The sequence below is a fragment of the Vulpes vulpes genome, chromosome 12 (assembly GCF_048418805.1).
Source record: "Vulpes vulpes isolate BD-2025 chromosome 12, VulVul3, whole genome shotgun sequence".
NCBI classification, from domain to species: Eukaryota; Metazoa; Chordata; class Mammalia; order Carnivora; family Canidae; genus Vulpes; species Vulpes vulpes.
The window spans coordinates 98,704,206-98,726,202 of record NC_132791.1 but is presented as its reverse complement, the minus strand read 5'-3'; the positions used below and the strand labels follow the sequence as shown (position 1 = coordinate 98,726,202).

General features: G+C 41.5%; 1 protein-coding gene across 1 annotated transcript in view; it reads right to left on the bottom strand.

Annotated features, from left to right (window-relative positions):
* GMDS (GDP-mannose 4,6-dehydratase) overlaps positions 1–21,997 on the bottom strand; it is a 576,788-nt gene that overhangs the window by 445,650 nt on the left and 109,141 nt on the right. Inside the window, exon 2 of the mRNA XM_072729241.1 lies at positions 5,276–5,320. Within this exon, the coding sequence (XP_072585342.1) occupies positions 5,276–5,320 (45 nt within the window). The remainder of the gene's footprint in view (positions 1–5,275; positions 5,321–21,997) is intronic.

Here is a 21,997-nt window from a genome sequence, read left to right as displayed (position 1 = left end):
GCCTGAGATCACACAACCAGTGGAAGTGTTCGTTAAAGTGTAGACATGGTCCCTCCTACCAACACTCAGTATGTTTTCAAAATGAAATCCATAAAAACTTTTGCCTTTTTTCACTAAGCCTTCTAGAATATTCAACAACCCAGAAAAAAATATTTTATAGATCATGAATGGATTCATAGGAACTCCATGTTCCAACAAATAATCTCCCAGAGATAACAACTGGACAATCCTTAGATGTCATTTCCTTTCTGTTCTCCTCATACTCCCTGGTCATAATTCCTCTCTTAAAAGGAAAACCCACAATTAACCTATTCCTTATTTTTAATTCTGATATGCTGTGTTGTATTTGTTACCATGTTATTTAATATAAATTTTTCATTTATTCCCAGATACACTTTTGCATTTAAAAAATTTGTCTGTCTTTTGTTTTTCCGGTTTCTCTGTGTTTTGGGTACAAAATGGATACAAAAGTATGTGTTGCTTTCTTATCTGCTAACAATGATGCATCATTTTCCCCTCGTGCCAACGTGCACAGGGCTCAGATCCTAGGAAATGTGTAACAGGCCTGCCTTTCACTAATGCTAATTAATATATTGGGCTAAGCAGCCCTCTATAAAATCTGTATCCCTAGGCTTGTCACTCTTATATCAACTAAAGCCTCACAGGTCCCGCAGAACTTCTCTGGTCTGTTTTCCATGTACTGTCTTACCTAATCTTCATGATAACCTTAGGAAACAAGTGCATTTATTGTAGCCATTTACCTAAGACACTAAGTCTCAGAGAGGCCCAGTGACTTGCACAAGGCCACAGAGCCAGCCAGTGGCAAAGGAGAATTAGGACACAGGCTATCCAGCATCCGAGCCTAAGGGCCTCCTTGCCACAGTGAACTAGGTGGCCTCTTTCACCTCCTTTGCTCTGAAGCTGGTTGACGGGGCTTAAGGGAAAATTATCCTTTGTACTTCAACACCAGTAGAATTAAATGTTCAAGGTTTTAAAGGGAGATTTTTTATAAAACCCGATTAATTCTTAGTTTTCCTCTGTATGAGATGGCACCTGTATTCCATAAATAATAAACAAGTGTTAAGATTCATTCTCTTTGGGACCCCTGGGTGGCGCAGCGGTTTGGCGCCTGCCTTTGGCCCAGGGCGCGATCCTGGAGACCCGGGATCGAATCCCACGTCGGGCTCCCGGTGCATGGAGCCTGCTTCTTCCTCTGCCTGTGTTTCTGCCTCTCTCTATCTCTCTATCATAAATAAATAAAAATTAAAAAAAAAAAAGTTTAAAAAAAAAAGATTCATTCTCTTTGTGCTCGCCTTAGTGTTTAATGCTAAGCAAAATTCAAGAAATAAGCAACATTAAAAACTGTAATGTTAAACCTTTAAATAGAGTCTCTTCTCAGTGAGCACTGGGCCAGTGATAAAGCAATCCTTTGCTGTCTCATGTTAAGTCGTTCACTCAGAACATGACCAAATGCAGGATTCCAGAGGCCACATTAGAAGGCAGGGCCCCACAGCCTCAGGAATCCAAGGAGTGAGTCGCACAAGGTACTGAACCATTACTAATTGGTCTATTCATACATGATATTCCTCTTCAAGTCACGTGCAAATGTCTATTTTTGCTTTAAAGTTAGCCAAGCTTATTATACTTTTACTCTGCTTTTTTGACTAAAGAAAAGGTAAAGGAATATACGTAACTGTGCTATGCTAATTCTACAGATAGTGTTTGTCTTTGCCTATGAGGCCACACCGTCAGTACCCCACCAACCTGTCTCTGCTCTTCAACTTGCCTCCCTCCAGTTGAGTAATGCCTCTCCTCAGAGTCCATGCCTCCCCACCTTCATAATTAAAGGCTGACTTTGCCATTGCTGGCCAATTAAAGTTCACCCCTTTCTGTTCTGCGAAGGACTCGGCCTCATTATCAAGCCTATTCACAGAATCTGTAGCTCTTCTTCCCAGTGTTTATTTTTCCTGGTTTTCACTCTGCTACCCCAAAGTATATTTCTCAAAGACTAAATTCAAAATGATATGAGAGTTCAGAGAAGCAAAGCCCCACAAATCAAGGTACTTTAAGAAATTCTGTCCATCTTCATCTTATGATTAAATGATCTCATTTGAACCTTTAGTTGTCCTGGCTCTCAAACCGTAAGATCCAGGAGAGCAGCATTAGCAACAACGGGGGGCTTGCTGGTTCCCAGATTCCTGAACCAGCCATCCTCCTTTATGAGGCCTCTGGGTGGCTCTGATGCACACTGCAGGTTGAATGTCTGCTGAGTTACAAGTCTGTGCTCATCCAAATTGCTGATGTTGACCCTGTGGATTCAGGTACAGACAGGTGTCTCCTCTTAGCCTACTGCATACAGTTTACTAACCTTTATTATTTTGTTCATGAGCAACCAGGGACTGCTGGCTGATGATTCTGAAAAATTTCCAGTGCAGCCTCTTGGAAAAATCATCCTCATATTTACTTCAATTTAATCACAAAAAGATGAAGTCCACACCACCATGAGATTTCCCTTAACAGCTTATCCTCCAATTATATCCATCTCTTACAATTGAGGACAGCAGCCTATTAAAGTTGAATACAATATGGATAAACACCTTTTCACTCCCTTATTCCTACAAAACTCATATTTCCCTGGGCTATGAGGAAGAATCATTTCTGATTATGTCTTGTAGCTCTGTACCCTTCCACCTATACGGTCTATACCATCTCCTCCTATGAATTTATGGGCCTCACTCCTAAACTTGCAAGTTATTATTTCAGTGATTCATTTCTCCTACTAACTGTGATTTGCCAAGTGGGCCTTCCATTGTCTTTATCAGAATCAAATCTGCTCTTATGATTCTGAAGGCCTTGGAATGAAAACATTTGTAGCTCACCTGGCAGTCCTAGGTTCTCACTCCACTTATTTCTAAGTCTGTCATCCACGTAGGAACATTACTACCCATCTTCTGAAGTCTGCTAGTTCCGCCACGAGCCACCTAAGTGTAGCTTTGCATGTCTCCGTGCATGTCTTCTTCCAGCCATTTCCAGTAACACTAACAGCCCTATCATGCTGAGGCTGTTCACCTTCTGCCATAACCGGATTCATCCCAGGCCCCATCACTAGTCCAGCACATTCTCACAGTGACTACTCCACCTCACGCCTCCATACCTGCTCCATTTTCCTCTGGACTAGCTGCACGCACTACTTGTTGCCACCGTCCTCATCTCATGTCTTACTCTCCTGTGTCCTCCTTGCAAGTAAATTTCAACATCCACGCAGTTTAAGCACTCTTTCTGACATACCACCTCACTCTTCAAAACTGTAGTGACCATGTGGGGGCTCAGGACATGCTACCCCAAAATATGGCACCTTGCCATATGGAACATCTTAAGTTGAAGGAATCTGAGAAAATAATAGAAGCAGGAAGGTCACTCTATCCCTCCCCTTCTCCCTTTCTCTTCTCCCCTGAAACAGTTATGAAACTCTCCAGTGAGAGGTGTCCTCCCCTATAACTGGAGAAAAGGAACATCCTTACCTCTGAAGACAGAGGGAGGCCAAGAAGAATCCAAACAGAGAGATTTTGTTAAGTTTCCCCCTGTTTACTATACTTACCTCTTACTCTTTGACCTGTCATATTTCTCCACAATCATCCATTCTCCATCGAACCTAACATAAAAATACTTAGTCGTAATGGTTCCTCTGGATCTTCATTTCTTTATAAAGGTTTCCAGTCCCATAAAACTGATATTAAAGAAGTTTGTATGCTTTTAAAAAGTCTAACTGTAAGACCCAGTCAGGGACCCCCAAGAGTTGAGGGAAACTTTTTCCCTCCTCCACATTAAACCAACAGTGATTAATAGGAGAAACTTCTACAGTTTTCTCAAACTCCATTTTCTCAAATCCCTTCAGCTTAAAATATTCACCACATTTTGGGGTAGCACATCCTGAGGCCCAACAACTCTTACTAAGTTTCTTCTCTTGGTTCACTTGATACACAGTCAAATCACTAACTCCTCTCTAGCTACCAAACACCTCTCAGCCAGTGCCAACACCTGGAGCAAAGTAAGTCCCTCTGCCAATCCTCCCCTTTTGGATTGATTAAAGTACTAAGTTAATGTAGTCTGAATAAATTATAAGTTTCTAACTAAAACCAATTCTTCTGTACTATGTATGATCTACTCTGAAATTTTCTGCTTTGCAGAATATGAACATATCACTTGCTTTTATAGGAATATTTGTGGATGAACATAGCGATACATGTATACTTTCCTAATTATATTTGTCATATTTTGATACTTTTGCAAGATATAAAACGAGCTGGTTAGGCAAGGGAACAGAAGGTGCTAAACATATCTACTATTACTTCTTAAAGTCTAAAAGTCAAGGTTCTCAGAAAAGATTATGAGTTATCACAAGAAAATTCGTTTCCTTTTCTTCAAATCCTGTTGGCGTTTAGATGCCAAAATCCTTGCTGCTGTTTTTCCATCTGTCCACAGTGTGTATTTTTTTAAACATACACCTGCAATCAGAATAATCCAGAGAATCCAAATCTATTAATGTAAACACTCCCAAATCAGGCCAGAGCATATGGGTCACTGTATGGGTTTTTGTTCTCTGTACAGCATGAACTTACATACAGACGTATATATCTGAAAACTGTTCTTAAAAAAGTTTAAGATGTGCTCACGGAGTTATGCCAAATTTAATACATAAAAACTCCCGCTTCCTTTAAGGAAAGCAGAAAATGTCGAAGGAGAGGACAAAAGAGGAGAAAAAGAAGACGACAATGTCCATGACGCCAGCAGCAAACCCAGAAGTTTCAGCTTCCATAAAATATATAGCTGCCTATTAGAACGCAAAAAACGGAGTGTAAATGTTTCATTCAAGCTTGCCAAAGATCAGCTTAGTTTTTATTGCTCTGTGCAATTTCCGAATTAAGTGACTTCACTGTGAGTGGGACTTTTTTATGTAACACATTACATCATAAATTAACCCTAATAATGTTATAGCTTTTAGCTTACCCAGGTTTCTGCTTTATCTGAGAATGTGGGAAGCGTGCAAAGCAGTTAAGCACTAAGGAACAGGGGGAAGCCACCAGTGCTCACCAGCAGATAAATCGCACAATGAGCTGGCATGGTTACAAGCCAAGCGGCACATTCTTCCCCTGATTTTGATTTGTTATCGGAGTTTCAGTGGAAAACACACACAGGAGGACGGCGGCAGAGGAAGCAGGAGGCCACTGTGTCCAAGTGATTCCACCAGCCTGTGCTTGCTCACTGAGTCACTCACCTCGTAGCCTTTCTCCAGCAGGAACTCAGCCAAGTATGAACCGTCCTGGGAAGAGAAGGAAAGTTGACAATTGTCAGACCCATCACGGCTAGCGCAGAGGGCAGCGAAGGCTGAGAGCGTCGAGGAGCACAGTAACGGGGCTGTATGAACTTAAATTAAGGGTCAGAGCAACCAGAATAAAAATAATACAGATGATAATGGTGGTAAAAACACAAGAGTTCCACTTTCCAGTGTTCACTAAGCATTTACATCATCAACATTATTTACTTGAGCACCACAGAGGCACGGCAAAGCGTTGTCGTTGTCCTATTTACCCAGTAAGAAACAAAATCCAGGGAGATAATGTGGGGCAACAGAGAGAACGTGACACTTCAGGTGGATGCAGGTTTACGTTTTGCCAGTTACTGGCTGCGTGAAATATGCAAAATATGTGCAGCAGAGCAGGAGGCCTTGGTACTGCAGGAACGTAAAACAGGCATCAGACTAATTCTGGGTGGTCGTTAAAAAGGAATCGCAGGGGAAGGAACGAGATGGGAGCTGTGGGGACGCAGGGAGAATGCAGGAGGCGGCAGAGGACAGCACAGTATTAGCATCACTGGAAAAAGACACGGTGGCAGAAGGGAGGAAGGTGAACGGCCCTGGTGGGGGTTGGCTTCCCACTGAGGCATCCTGGAAAGTCGCAAAAAGAATGAGTTTTGGGGAAGAAGGGTGTAACTATGACCAGATTTGTATTATGCTCACTGAATACGTGTGCATACCCACACTGACAAACTTTAAGTAAAAGGAGGATGTTTATTTTTCGCAGAATAGGAAGGAGGAATCGCCAATTGTGTGGTCGGTCTCACAGTCCGACGAAGGTGTGTGCCTAACCCGGCCGTCCCCGGCCTTTCATAACGCCCGTCAGAGCCCCACGTACGGCGGGGGGGAGGCGGGGGGGCGGCTATTTAGGCCCGAACCCCGTGCGCCCGTGCGGGGAAGGCCGAGGGGCCCTGCGGTGGGTCTACCAGGTGGCCGGGGGCACCGCTCACTGTTCCCCGCTGCTCCCGGGGCCGCCGGCCGGGCTCGCGGGGGGTCGCGCCGACGTTCTCCGAGCCGGGCCGTCCTGTCGCCACCGCGCTCAGCCCGCGCACGTCCTGCCCGGCCCGTCCGGAGTCGGCCTAGAAGGGCCCAGGCGCTGGGCTTCGTGCACCCCCAACGGGATGGGCGGGTTCGTCTGGTTCCCTCGGCGGGAAGGAGCCTGACGCACCCCGCTGAGCCCCAAGGACTCCCAGCGACATCGTAGGAAGGAGAAGCAGAGGCGGCCGCGTCGCGGTCCTCAGGGCGGCCCAGGGGCCCGACGTCCACGCCCGCGGCCCACACACTGGGGCCGGCGCCGCGAGGGCAGCAGGGGCACGTCCGTCTGCCTTCCCGACCGGGATCCTGCGGCTCGTAGGCCCCGCGGACAGGACGGACGCTCTGCCACGGCCCCTTCCCTGTCGCGCGGTGCACACGGTGCAGACGGCGCGTCCTTACACGGCCGGCGGGCAGGGCGGCGGGCAGGGCGGCGGGCAGGGCGGCGGGCAGGGCGCGGCCCGGAACTCGAGGTGCAGCGCGCGGCCCGCGTGTCCCCGCGTGTCCCCGGGTGTCCCAGGGCGTCCCCGCGTGTCCCCGCGTGTCCCCGGCGCCATCCCCGGCGCAGCAGCAGTGCCGAGGCCCGGCCGCGCCGAGGGACGGGGCGGAGGCGACAGGCCGCGGGCCGGGCGGCGCGCTCCTCAGGGGCCGCGTGAGGCAGGCCGCAGCGGCCCGAGCCGTGTCAGCGAGGTCCCGGGCCCCTCAGCGAGGCGCCGCACGCTCCGGCCGCACGGGCCGTCCGCACCGGCAGGGCACCGACTTCCTCCTCAGTCCCTTGCCAGGTCTCCCGGGCGATAGGCCCGAGCCCGAGCCCGAGCCGCACAGGGAGCGGGAAACGGCGCAGCGCGGGCTCGGGCCTGGGCTGGGGGGCCCCGGACGCCCCAGGGACGCCCCGGGACGCGCAGCCTGTGGGCCGGCGGCGCCAGCCAGGCCAGCAGGACGGAGCCGTTTCGGCCCTAGAGCGGCCGCGCTGCGGGGGCGCTTCCGTGACACTCAGGGCCGAGCCGTCCTGGCACGTGACACTGAAGACCCTGACACCTAAGCCCTGAGGAGGCAAGGAGGCGACCAGCGACAGCCGGCCCACCCGCTGTGAACACGCCTACTCTGGTAGGCTCCCGCCCGGGTTCAAGCCTCGGTACCGCTACCGAAGGCCTCTCGGCTGAAGAGACGACGTCCCCGCCGAGACGTTCGAGCTGACCGTGCACACGCTACCGCGGACACCCACTGCGCACGCCCATAGCGGATGCTGCACACGTGTGAGCGAGCTGCGCGGCCGTGACGTTCTCTGTCTTACTAGTGCAAGCCCTCGGCCGGGAGAACAAGGAGCCACCGGCATCGCAGGTGAACACGCCAACGACGGTAGCCACTCTGCCTGCCTGACAGACACCACAGGGGCAAAGCCGGGCCGGAGTCCAAGTCGCCCATCCTTGTGACCTAGGACCTAGGAAACCACCTCCTGCCTCCCCTCCTCCACCCGGGACCCACCAGAACACGCCAAAACTCAACAAAACAATAAAAGACCATAACAGATTCACTTCTAAGCTCAGCTCCAGTGACCTACTCACTATGGAGTGTTGGTGCTTCTAGTCTTAACTGACACCACATGATTTTAGAACACTCCAGAGCTCAGAAGACGGTGGCAGTAGACAGCGTCTGAGAAGTCTCAGGCCTTGTGTGGCCCTATGCACCACTCAGGAAGCAGCTCACTACCGTCTGGATTGGGGGTGGCTGTATTTGGGGCTCCAGAGCCAAGAACGTGGGGCCACTGCCCAAGGACCAAAAGTACCAAATTGAGATGGACCTGATGCCTACAGTCCCTCTACCTGGGTATCTCTGCTTTTTGCCTTTCATGAAATACTCAGAAATGTATATAAAAATGTAAAGAATATTCTTTATATAAAAAAAAGAATAACTCCAAAAGTTAATCCAATCATATCTTGACTATAGTACTAAAACTATACATTTCTAAAAAGCTGAAGGAAGAACAGAAAGTTGACCCCTTCTGCCGATGACCCCAGAAGGTTACACCAAGCCCTGAATGATCCTCCAAGGCCACATCCAAACACGTATACGCCAGGCAGTCTCCGCCCTGCAGAGGAGACCAGCATTTCCCTTCTTCCTTCAAACATGGATGCCCTTATCACCCAGAAGGACAAATGAAAAGGACACTTTCTTATATGCAATTTGAGAAGTTGGTTCCTCTGAACGGGATACTAAATCATACTGTGTGTTTCTGCCTAAGCACCCTTTGGCAGCTTCTTTGAACCCAGTATAAGATAAGTAGTACTGGGCTAAAGAAATCACACCGCTAATAAATGAATTTCTTTGTTTAGATCATCTCAAGCATCAGGAAATAGAATATCCTTTTTGTAAGGAGAGAAAGCACCAATTTATACTGCCCTTTATGTTCTGTAACTCTATGAATTCTAATTACTCTAAAATAAGCATCTTTTCAGTTAATAGCAATTACAGTATCAAAGTAATCTGTTACCCCCCCACACACACACACACACAAGAGAGATGCAAACACCTCAATGACTAACAGAAGATGTAGTTCTGAATTAGAAAGAAAACTTCCAAACTTCCAGTGGAAAGATTGGCAATGTAGTATGAAGAACGCAGAAGCAGAATATATTTGAAAAGTATTCTCACCTGGCTCATGTTGGTAACACAAATCATTGCATTAAACCTTTGTCAAATTCACAGAATTCAAAAGATCATGGGTATGAATTAATCCAACTGTCACATTTTACAGATCAGGAAATTGAGATTCAGAACAGTTAAATGTTTAGGGTACAGTCACACAGGAAGTAACAGAATTGCATAAAAAAAGTCTTCAGGCTCCCAGATTTCAGAATTTTTCACTAAAAAATGCTATCAAAAAAATCCAAACTGAAGAGGCTGAACTAATGTCTGCAGTTGAAAACCAAGTAAAACACACTAATGCATTACCAAGTGAAGAACGAGAATACAGCAATTAATTATCAGTGGAGTGCAAACTAGCTGACTGACGGGTAGACAGGAAACCAGGATATCATCAATATTTAAAATATAAAAAAGCCCCAATTCCTGTAGTCTTCTAAAGTGAGCAATTGTTTCCCCATAAAAGCTGCTGTCTCAGAAAAAGAGACTTTCACTCTCTTTGATTTACTTCCTGGTAGAGAAGAGCACTGTAATCCAGAAATGCTATCAACAAACTCTGAATAATAAAGAACTAATTGTGCCCAGCAGCTAAAATATTCTTTCTGTTTCCACCCCTTTCCTCTGACTACCTGCCAGGGAAAGAGCCCTTCAAGCAGGTGTGAAGCGGTTGCACATGCACCTCATACATATACATCGAGAAGGGACAGCAGCCCTGCTGCCAAACACAAGGCTTTCCAGGAAGCCACTGTGAGCTGGAAGGTTAAAAGCAACATTTTAAAAAGCAGCCAGATACCTCCAGTCATCCTCCATATGACTGTAACATTGAGTCTTGTGTCCATCACAAATTTTTTTTAAAAGATTTACTTACGAAAAAATATCAGAGGGAAGAAATGACCTAAAAGGTTAACTTTAAAAAACAATTTTTTCCAATTTGATGGGTTAAAAAATAATGTTTTTTCCTTTCATTTTTTGGTCAGTATTAAAACCAAGGAGTTTTGTTTGTGATGATATATATACTGTTTCTTCTGCGAATTATTTACCTCTTCTATCTTTTGTCCATTTTTCTAGGAGGCTGTATTTTGCCAATTTGTCCTTATAAGTATCTAGAACATAAATAAATTCATTAATTTTTATCTCTAATTTAAGTGACTCAAAAAATCCTGTGAAACAGTCCAGCAGCTTCCCAGGGGCAGAACTCGTGTAATTAGCTGGTTTGAAACACACGTTTCTTTCAAATTGCAAATGATTATTGTACTGTCCTAGTTTAATGAGCAAGGAAGAATGCAAGTAGCAAAATTTGAATTCCAGCTACATTTGAACAACCCAGTATTTGTAATACCATTAATTTCAACACAGTAAAATAAGTTTCTGTAATTAGGCAAATGCTTTAAGGGAAAATGGGATTAAGAGGCTAATATAAGGAGGTAGAAAGGAAACAATTATTAATAAGGTATAGAAAGACAATTTTAATTACATAATTAGAAAGGCAAAACAAACACAGATATTCCAACACAGTCCCAGAAATGTTTAAAAAGCCTCAAAAAGGAAATCCAAAAGCATTTATTAACAGCCGACTAGTCTGCCGGGGTACATACTACATAGACACATCAAGCTTGGGCCAACCTTTCAGCTCTACACGAACCAAGGAGGCCAAAAGAATACTCTATCCCACTGATCTGCTTTCCTTTTTTGAATTGTGTAAGGTCCTTTAGTTTGAACCTCTGCATTTCTATCTCTCTTACTCTCCCACTCTTCACTCAGGCTGAAGCTTTTATCCTCCTAAGACGATGATAAAAGAAAATAAGAAAAAAAACTCTTCATATAACTTACACTTTCTACAAATGGTAATAGTATTAGTAACGATAGTAAGTGCATTCACAGCACTTAGGGTAGGCCAGGCTACCCTAGATGCTTATACTCCTTCACTGTAAATCTTCCCGATGGCCCTGCGTAGTAGACACTATTATCTCCCTTTCACAAATGAGCAAACTGACGTGAACTGAAACCAAGTAACCTGACCAAAATGTTGGTAAACAGAGCAAGGATTTGAAACACACACACACACAGACACACACACACACGTATAAATATCTGTAACAAATTATTTATATGACAATTTGCTTCACTAATAGGATCCATCACTCCATAAGGATAGGCCTACTGATGTTTTAATATAAAATGTGGTCTCTATAGAACTCATTAACAATACAAAGTGTCCCAGATTAGTGAATATCAAACATCCACTTGGGCCATAGGTGTTATGGAATAAAGGACAGGAAGGAAATAAGAGATTTAGTCCCTGCCCGATTGCTCTGAGAAGTATCTGGGAAGCCAGGCATTTCCTGGCCTAGATAGGATTATGCTCCAGCACTGGCTCAGACCTCCACATTTCACACGCATCAGCAAACCCACACGTGGACAGATTGAGAATAGTAACCAGGTAACCTGTCCAGCTAATCAAAATGTTCTGCTATCAGGAACACCAGTAGATGCAATGACTCATGGACAGAGGGTGGCAAGGCTGCGTAGATAAAAGAAAAGCTATGAAATACTACCACACTGACCTCTTCTATACTGGATGGCACAGTGCCCTGGAGAAATAAATCACCACACTTGAGCATGAAATCAAGGTGGAAAAAAACAGAGGAAATACAAGAAACATATCCCTGTCAAAATCCTTTTAAATATCTGCCTAACTGGCTAGTTCAGTGCTGGTGTGAATAACTCCTTTCAAGTTTGGAACAATATACTACCTCAAAGTTTTTATAACTCAGGGTTCCACATACATTGATAAAGACTTGTATAGATCTGTCGGGAAGTTAATAATAAATTACCAGTAAACTTCATGCTTAAAGAATAATCTCTCTGTGGTAAATACATATATACAAATTTTGAAAATAGAGTTCCTTTCTCTTTCCTTTTCCCTTTCTCATTATCTCTCAAAGTGACAGTCCATACAATTAAAGCCTGTTTCTCTGCAAAGTATATGCTTACGTAGTTCTATTCATCCAAGTGATTTATACAGGAAATGATTTTTTACAGGTACTCAAAACTAAAACAGTGCTACACTTTGTCCAGTGTTCAAGGCCACGCTTAATGAAAAACTTTAAATTTAAAAGAAAAAAAAAGCCTTTGTACTGAAAAGAGAAGAATTATGAAATTTTAGTATTTACCTGATTTATTAACTCTTCCTTGTACATTTCTTTTTATAATTTGTGTCCTGGCTAAGGGAGGAAGACAAAACAAATGTCCTTTTGTTTGTAGCTTTTAAAAGGTCAAAAGTAACAAAAGAATACACATATATTGATGACTCTATCTTTCCCCATCCACATTCATTTAACAGGTCGCTCCTAAAATGCCACTGTTGGTAACAAGCAGAATTTAACTATTTATAAATGTCTTTTAACCCAGTTTGTTTCAGGGATAAATAACTGGCACAAGCCAGTGAAGACTGTCTCTAAAATATGTTTTTACTGACAGAAATGTCACTTACAGACTCACTGATGCATTGCAAATCTGCTCTGTAATTATGGATATCCATCACCCTGGAGACACTGTACATCACTGAAAAATAACACAAAATAAGAACTGTGATTTCCATAACTTGAAATCACTGAAACAGATAAAATTCAAACATATGTATACAAGTGTAAATGGGTAAATTTCTGAGCATCTACCCAGAAAGCTGCTTATCATAATACTAAGAAAGCTAAAAAAGAAAAAAACCTTTCAGAGTCAGAGGACAAAGAACAAAGTGTTGTAGGAATAATTTTAAATCACAGAGGTCCTATCGTGAACAAAAAATGTTCATTCCCCTGGAGTGTCCTGTCTGTGGGTAAGTTCAATTGTTAAAATTCAGTCTGTGGGCTAGGAAATCTCTCCACTTATTTGTTAAGTTGTGCAATATTATACTTTAGGGTTCCACTACTCAGGAAAGTTATCAAAAACCTTTTGGGCAGGGGAGGAGAGGCAGATCACATATTTAAAAAATATGTGTCTCCATTATTCTTGCAACTCTTTCTCCAGGGTCACTGTCTTTAAGGCCACACAATCCAGGTGCGTTTCTAGATAGCTCAGCCCTAACACAGAAACAGAGGAGGGTGGGTGACAGGCACTAAGGAGGGAACTTGATGGGATGAGCATTGAGTTATTATACTATGTGTTGGCAAATTTAAATTAAAAAAGAAAAAAGAAACAGAGTAAGAGGAGCTTTTTGTGAGATACTCAGATGACAGTTCCAACTTCCATGGTGCTTATGCTTTTAAGCTGTTTTTATCTTGTCACTTTGTTTTCTCTCACAAGCAGCAAAGGAGCTTAGCTCTTATTCAAACCTACACTTTTTAAAATCTTGACTTACAGGACAAAAAAAAAAAAAAAAAACAACATCAAGATTGCACTCTATTGAAGACCAGAGTTTTGTAAGGGCACACAGGGGAGAGGGTCAGGAGGAGGGATAGAGACTCTCCAAGTGAAAATAATGAATGTCCGCCCCAACAGGGATTGGAAACAATCCCCCATCTTGGTCACAGCAGCACCAAAGTCCAAATTCCCAATTTTGCCAGGATCTTAGACTGAAAACCAAGTGTCCTCTAGTTCAGCCTAACCTGATCATATGTATATGTACCTTTTGGTCTAATCTTATAATACTTAAATGTCTAACCACTGCTTTGTTTCCCAGCTAGTCTCTCTCCTAATATTTATGACTTATTTGGGAGACTTGACTACATTTTATAGATTTAGGTCATATATTTGGAAAAATTGTGAGTATTTTTTATACCACAGCACCATGCTTAAAACTCACATAAACTATCACATTTTAATAGACATGGTTAACTCAACCTTACATTATAACACATATGTTCTTTCAAAATATGTATTATTTCTATCAAAAAATAATAACCTGCATTTCTATAATTCCTATGGTTGCTAAGTACTCTATAATATTTTTCCTATTTATATCTCTCACAACATCCTGGTGAGGTAACTAATATTATTCCCATTTTTCCAGATTAGAAAACTGAAGTTCAGAAAGCTTAAATCCCTTGTTCAAGGTCATAGAACTAGCTAAAGAACTTGGCAGTATATGAAACCAATTTGTCTAATCCTAAATACAGTGTTATTTCCATAATAATTCTCCTTCAATCAAAATAAAAGCGTTTCAACCAAAACCAGATGCCAATGCCTGTTTTTTAAAGCTTTTCAATTAACTAAAACATATATAAAAACTAAAAGTTTACTGAAAAATAATTTTTAAAATAAGTACCAATTACTGATTTTTGCAATAATCTACTATTATGAATGCATGCTTAAATAATCCTCCACCTTCAAGTACACTAAACAAAATACTTGTGTGTGTGTGTGTGTGTGTGTGTGTGTGTACACACAAGTGCACAGACTCAAAGGGATTTCTATGCCATTATCCTGAGGATTAAAAAACAACAACACAGCTCTTGTTAAATGTTAAAAGCAGATCCTGAGGCAATCAACCCATTGATAAGCATCTTTTAAAATATAAAGGACTACACAATGTGATATGGCAAATAAAAATAAGGATAAGATGTATTTTCTACTTTTAAGGAATTTACAATCTAGTGAAAGGACAGGAATCAAAACATCAGCATCATCATATTAGTGATCATATTAATGTTAACATCCACTCACTGTATTAAGCAGTGCTGGCCAATAGAAATATATTTTGAGTCACATGTGTAATTTTAAACTTTCTAAGTAGCCAAAAATTTTTTTTAATATTTTATTTATTTATTCATGAGAGACAGAGACAGAGAGAGAGAGAGAGAGAGAGGCAGAGACACAGGCAGAGGGAGAAGCAGGCTCCATGCGGGGAACCTGACATGGGACTCGATCCCAGGTCTCCAGGATCATGTCCAGGGCTGAAGGCAGGCGCTAAACCACTGAGCGACCTGGGCTGCCCTAAGTAGCCAAACTTTAAAAACTTAAAAATAAATAGGCAAAAGTTAATTTTAATTATTTATTTAACTAAATATATACAGAATGCTATATCAACATTAATAAAAAATTATTGAGATGTTGCACATTTTTGTATTAAAATCTTCAAAATCTCTTATACTTACAACACATCTCAATTCAGAACTAAATTTTCTTCAGAAGCACTTAATCTGTATTGAGATTTCATTAAAATTGACAATTGTAAAAGTAGATTCACATATCTAGGTTGCATCAAAGATACTTAAAAGTCTTTCAAACTGCATACCAAAAAAAAAATCATTTCCCTTTAATATTCAATATATACATTGGGGCACCTGGATGGCTCAGTTGGTTGAGCATCTGACTAGATTTCAGCTCGGTCATGATCTTGGAGTCCTGATATCAAGCTCAACATCAGGCTCCTTGCTCAGCATAAAGTCACTTGAGGACTCACTCTCCCTCTCCCTCTACCTCTCCCCCTGCTCACATTCTCTCTCTCTCAAATAAATAAATAAATCTTTAAAAAATAAAATAAAATATATTCATTATATATACTGGCACAATTGGTTCACCTTTAAAAAAAAAGAGGGATCCCTGGGTGGCGCAGCGGTTTAGCGCCTGCCTTTGGCCCAGGGCGCGATCCTGGAGACCGGGGATCGAATCCCAAGTCGGGCTCCCGGTGCATGGAGCCTGCTTCTCCCTCTGCCTATGTCTCTGCTTCTCTCTCTCTCTCTCTCTCTCTCTCTCTCTCTCTCATAAATAAATAAAAATTTAAAAAAGAAAAATTGATTTGAGGGCCACCCAGGTGGCTCAGTGGTTGACTGTCTGCCTTTCGTTCAGGTCGTGATCCCGGGGTCTTGGGACTGAGTCCTGCATCACACTCTCCGTAGAAGTTTGCTTCTCCCTCTACCTCTCTCTGTGTGTCTCTCATAAATAAATAAACAAAATATTTTTTAAAAAAGAAAAAAGAAAAGAAAAACTGATTTGACTTTGGAGCAAGTTTGTCAGTTTAAAATCTGTATCTGTTCAAGTTAACTCACTCTTATGTCAAGGACCAACAGTGAATCCAAATTAGTATTTGCATACATGAAAAGCAACTCTAATAGTGTTCTTCAAATTTTATTTCTAGTTTTTATAGGCAGTTTATGCAATGCTGTTAATAACTAAAACCTTCTACACATTGATTCAGTTTTAAAAATGTATAAAGTCATTATTATTGATTTATACTATAAAAACTTTAAATTTCAACATGAATTCTCACAACTCCCTAGCTAGGTCAGTAACTTTTCCTTTCCTTAGAGATTCAAATTTAGCTCATTTATAGGCAGTGTGGTCAGACTGAGAAAACAAATCACACTGCCATGTTTTCTTTTAATTACTATTTGGTAAGCATCCCTTTTGTTTCAAGAAAGAAAAGAAAATCTTATATCGGAGTAAATATTACAGAAATCTTTTTAAAATTCATCCACAATTCCACCAATGCGTGCTGTTAATGAGCAGCACTACCTTCATTGTCCTCTATTTCCTTCAACAGGTTTATAAACTGGCAATGATTCACATATTTGAATGTATGACTGAAAACTTTTATGAGAATTTTTTAAAAGTCTGCTTCAGAATATAGTGGAATGAAGCAATAAAAGAAATATCAGTCTTTTATTTTAAAATTCCAATAAATGCAGATATTTCACCTAACATACCTGGAGTCATACCTGTTGTGATAGAAACTAAGTTTTTTTCATATACATCTGAAATTCTTCTTTGATAACAGAACATTCAAAAATATGCTACAGATTTAGTAGTTCTAACCACAAATTTACATCATTTTTTTGTAAATTTTTATTTTTTTAAAGATTTTATTTATGCATTCATGAGAGATACACAGAAAGAGGCAGAGACATAGGCAGAGGGATAAATAGACTCCCGATAGCCCAATGCAGGACTCCATAGGGGATTCTGGGATTCCGGGATCATGCCCTGAGCCAAAGGTAGACATTCAACCACTGAGCCACCCAGGCATCCCTGTAAAATTTTAAATCCTTAAGAAAAAGGATATCTAAAGTAGTAAGTAGACAAAAACTCATATATTCTATGCTTGTCTAAAGATAAAGGGAAGCACCTGGAATTTTTCAAATTTCACATCAATTGTTCTTTCATACTGGTAGAAAGACCTTGTAGAGGCAACTGATGATTTAACTAAATATCATTAAAGTTTTGTATATATATTTTTGCCTTTCTCATAATTTTCTAATAAAACTTCAGTAACAAATAATTTATTTTGCCATCTCCCCATCTAAAATTAGTTTTGTCAGTCAACAAAACTAAAAGACAACCTACAGAATGGGAGAAGATATTTGCAAATGACAGATCAGGTAAAGGGCTAGTATCCAAGATCAATAAAGAACTTATTAAACTCAACACCCAAGAAACAAACAATCCAGTCATGAAATGGGCAGGAGACATGAACAGAAATCTCACAGAGGAAGACATAGACATGGCCAACAAGCACATGAGAAAATGCTCCGAATCACTGGCCATCAGGGAAATACAAATCAAAACCACCATGAGATCCCACCTCACACCAGAGAATGGGGAAAATTAACAAGACAGGAAACCACAGATGTCGGAGAGGATGTGGAGAAAGGGGAACCCTCCTGCACTGTTGGTGGGAATGTGAACTGGTGCAGCCACTCTGGAAAACTGTGTGGAGGTTCCTCAAAGAGTTAAAAATAGAACTTCCCTATGACCCAGCAATTGCACTGCTGGGGATTTAACCCCAAAGATACAGATGCAGTGAAATGCCGGGACACCTGCACCCCCGTGTTCACAGCAGCAATGTCCACAATGGCCAAACTGCAGAAGAAGCCACAATCCTTCGACAGATAAATGGATAAAGATGATGTAGTTTAAAAATGGCATATACAATGGAATATTACTCAGCCATCAGAAAAAAATGAATACCTACCATTTACTTCGACATGGATGGAACTAGAGGGTATTATGCTGAGTGAAATAAGTCAACTGGAGAAAGATGATTGTCATATGGTTTCACTCATATGTGGAATATAGGAAATAGTAAAAGGGACCATAATGGAAAGGAAGGAAACTAAGTGGGGAAAAATTAGAGAGGAAGACCAACCATGAGAGACTCCTGACTCTAGGAAACAAAGGGGAGGAAGGTGGGGGGATGGGGTAGCTGGGAGATGGGTATTTAGGAGAGCATAGATGAGCACTGGGTGTTATATGTTGGCAAACTGAATTTAAATAAAATATTAAAAAATCTGGTTTTGTGCATTAATCCAAGCCATTTTATAAGTGTTCAAAGTGGTAAGTTCACATCCTATTAAATGTATTGGATATTTAATTGAGATTTCAGGCAATATTAATTCTTTTTTGATCTTTGAGATGAAACTTCAAACCTTCCACAGATTTATTTTAAATATCTCTTTATATTACTCACTTTATTTTCTTTAAATTTTTTTTACACAACAGTTTTTCTGTTTTGTTCCAGTAGAGCAAATTGCAAATTAATCCTAGAATTTCCAGTCTTTATATCTTCATTGCTCTGATCATAGTACTAGTTTCTGTGTACTCAATTCTGCAGCAGCAATGTGCCTTTGTTTTAAATTCTAAAATTGAAAGAAAAAAATTCTAAAATTGGCCTATACTTATTTTAACTGGGAAAAAAATATATTTTAATTAAAAATTCTATTTTAACTGGAAACAATTATATTTTAATTAAAAATTATAAACATTTCAATTCAATTTCAATTAATTCAATGATGAGGTACATGTATCCCTGTAAGTCCTGCTGTCTGCATAAAATACTCAAATAAGCACACTACAATGTCAGATAGAATACAGAAAAAAAACATCATTCTGAGAGCATAACTAGTTGACATAAAAAAAATCGGTGATGTGTTTAAGTGTGAGGTACACCAGTTAAACTGAAATGTAATCCTACCAAAACAAGAGAGTTGTGTACAACAGAAATATGTTTTATATTGCTTCCATTTAAAAAATGGCATTTTCCATTTAAAAAAGCATTTCCTAAATCCTGTTATCCACATCTTAATTGTTCAAGAGCCACAGATGGCGAATGGCTACAGTTTTGGACAGTAGAGTGATAGACTGTGTTTTCAGCAGTTTACATTTATTAACTTATGTAATTCCCACAACAACTCTTTAAAGTATTTATTTATTCTAATTATCCCCCATTACAGACAATGAAACTCAGGCAGAAGCAATTAAGTAACTTACCCAAAGTCATACAGCTATTAACCAGGGAGCCTGGGATTTAGACCCAGACAGTCTGACTCCAGAGATTCTTGCCACTATCCCACACTGTCCAAAGTTCAACAGAAGCACAGAGTTTCATGAGCGATGACACAAGAGGTGCAAGGTGTTTTAAAAATACAAACCAAACTACTTAGCAATTAGAAGTAGGAAGCCAAGACAGATAGGAAGACACTGTGAAGAGGAGAAAGATTTGAGCTTAAAAAGGTAAATACTGATGAAATGACAAGCAATTTTGTGTAAAGAGGCGTGACTGAGAAGTGTGAGTAGAGGGCTACTTGTCCTGAATGGATAAAAGATAAGCAACTGTGGTGGGTAAACAATGGCCCCCAAAGGCATAGCCCTGACCTAACCACGGCAGTCTAGGAATGTCAGTTACCTTATGTCAAAAAAGTCATGTAAATGTGATCAAGGATCACGATATAGGAAGATTATTTTGGATTATCTGGGTGGGCCCTAAATCCAGTCACAAGCATCCCTGTAAGAGGCAGGCACAGACAGACTTCACACAGACAGAGAGGAGGCCCTGTGACCACAGAAACAGATTGAAGTGATGCAGCCACAAGTCAAAGGATGCCAGCAGCTGCCAGAAGTTAGAGGAGTAGGAATGGATTCTCCTCTAGAGCACCTGGGGGGAGCCTACCCCTACCTACCCCTGATTTATGATTTCTAGCCTCCAAAACTATGAGAGGATAAACCTGTTGTTTTAAGCCACCGAGTCTGCAATATGCTACAGCAGCCCTAGAAGCCAGTGGTTACTTCAAGGCTTCTCAAAAACATTTAGCAGGCAAATGTACCTTGTGAGTCAGCAAGAAGGGAATCTAGGAAGCAGCGTTTCCCAATTTTTTAATGACTGAATCCCCACTCCCTCTGAGAGGAGGGCTGGTGGTAAAGAGAGAGAACCTAGTAACATCTGGCAGGTCTTAGTTTCTTACTAACTAGGTCTGGGAAATCCTGACCCAAGACACATTCTGGAAGGCATGTACTTTAGGCAAGTAAGTATGAACTATATTCAAACAACAATAAAAAAAAAAAAAATTAAGGTTTTTAAGAAATGTTGCAAAAAGCCAACCATTTGGGGTGAGGAAATCTAGCACATTATGAATTCGGGTTCCAGGTGACTTCAAAGTGGCAGCGAACATGGCTTTGGGAGAACAGGTAACCAGGTGAGTTAATCAGCTCAGTTAACAATACAGTAAGTTGTACTGCACTCTAGATGAAACCACCACCCCTAGGAAGTGTTTCAAGTCTTACGAGGGACACTGACTGATAAGCTAAAGTAGCTTCAGAGGGTGATAAATGAGAAATGGCATATTAAAGAACAAAAGGAGTGTTGTTCCCAGAGAACAACAGTCAGAGAAGAAGCAAAATAGCCGTAGCTTCACTTAAGGGCCAAAATAAAACTGAAGAAAACAAACTACAAAGGGGTCAGTAAAAGCCAAGAATTAAATACTTGAGGGGAGTGGGATCAGGCTCAGCACTAAGGCCTCCATGGATGCTGGTGTTAAAATGCTCCTGGTTGAGCTGGATACTCTTGCAGAGACTGGATGGCGAGTTATCAGACTGTTCTGGGAGGGCAGGGTTGGGAAGTTGGCCCACAAAACCAATAAGCTTCCTCCAACTCTAAAATTCTATGCTCCAAACTGGCCACAGACCTGTTTGTCACACCCCACATGCATAGCTGCAATAATAACTGAATAAAAAAATACTGTGTGAAGCTTGGGGTAAAATTGAAAATATTTCATTACTTGTTGTAGCACAGGCACTGACCCACCAGAATGGTTGCCAGCTTCTGTGCCTGTAAGGGGGTATCCACCGGATGAGCTTTAGCCTTCATAAAACTGTCGACAGTGACCTATAATTGAATATGGATTTTGAGCAGGCAAGAACACAGAGAGAAAAGGAAAAAAAATCAACACAACTTAGAAACTGTTTATTTGAATTGACAATAGGTCCCTGAGCTGAAGAAACCACAGGATGGAAGGGAAAGGTGACCAGGTAGGCTGGACGTCACCGTCTATGTACTGGACACCTGACCACAAACTCCCGGCGGCTGCACTCACAACCCAGCAGCCACACACTTGGCACCACAGCCTCCAAGTGTCCTCTTGGCACCTTCTGTAAACACTACTTACACGCCAGGAAGTCTGGGTTTAGTTTTGGTTCCATTCTCTGTCTCCCTCTCCCTTCTTTTCCCCTACTCCTCTAACACAAATGTGGGTCCCACTGGTTTCAGGCTAATAATATCCACCAGCAGCAACTGTCTAATAGGTTAACGCCCAACAATGGGCACTTGTATTTTCTTATAAGGTGAAGCTAAATTATGGCACTTGAACAAAGACTTTATTATCTAAATTTTACTGCATGTTTACTACAAGCCAGTTTCAATTTTACGTGTTCGTCTCTAGGCCCTAAGACAAAGTGGAGAGAAAGTTCATTTTAATATTTGAAGGAGTTATTTTCTAAACATATAACAATGTCAGGTTAAAAACAGGACTTGTTACAGATTGAGTGGTGTCCCCCTAAAAATTCACATATGAGAGTCCCCAGTAGTTCATAATGTGTCTTTATTTGGAAATAGGGTCATTGCAGATGAAATTAATTAAAATGAGGTCACACCAGAGTAGGGTGGGTCATAATCAGACTGGAGTTCTTTACAAAAAGGAGAATTTTGGACAGAGATACACACAAGGAAAACATGTGAAGATGAAGGAAGAGAATAGGGGTGAT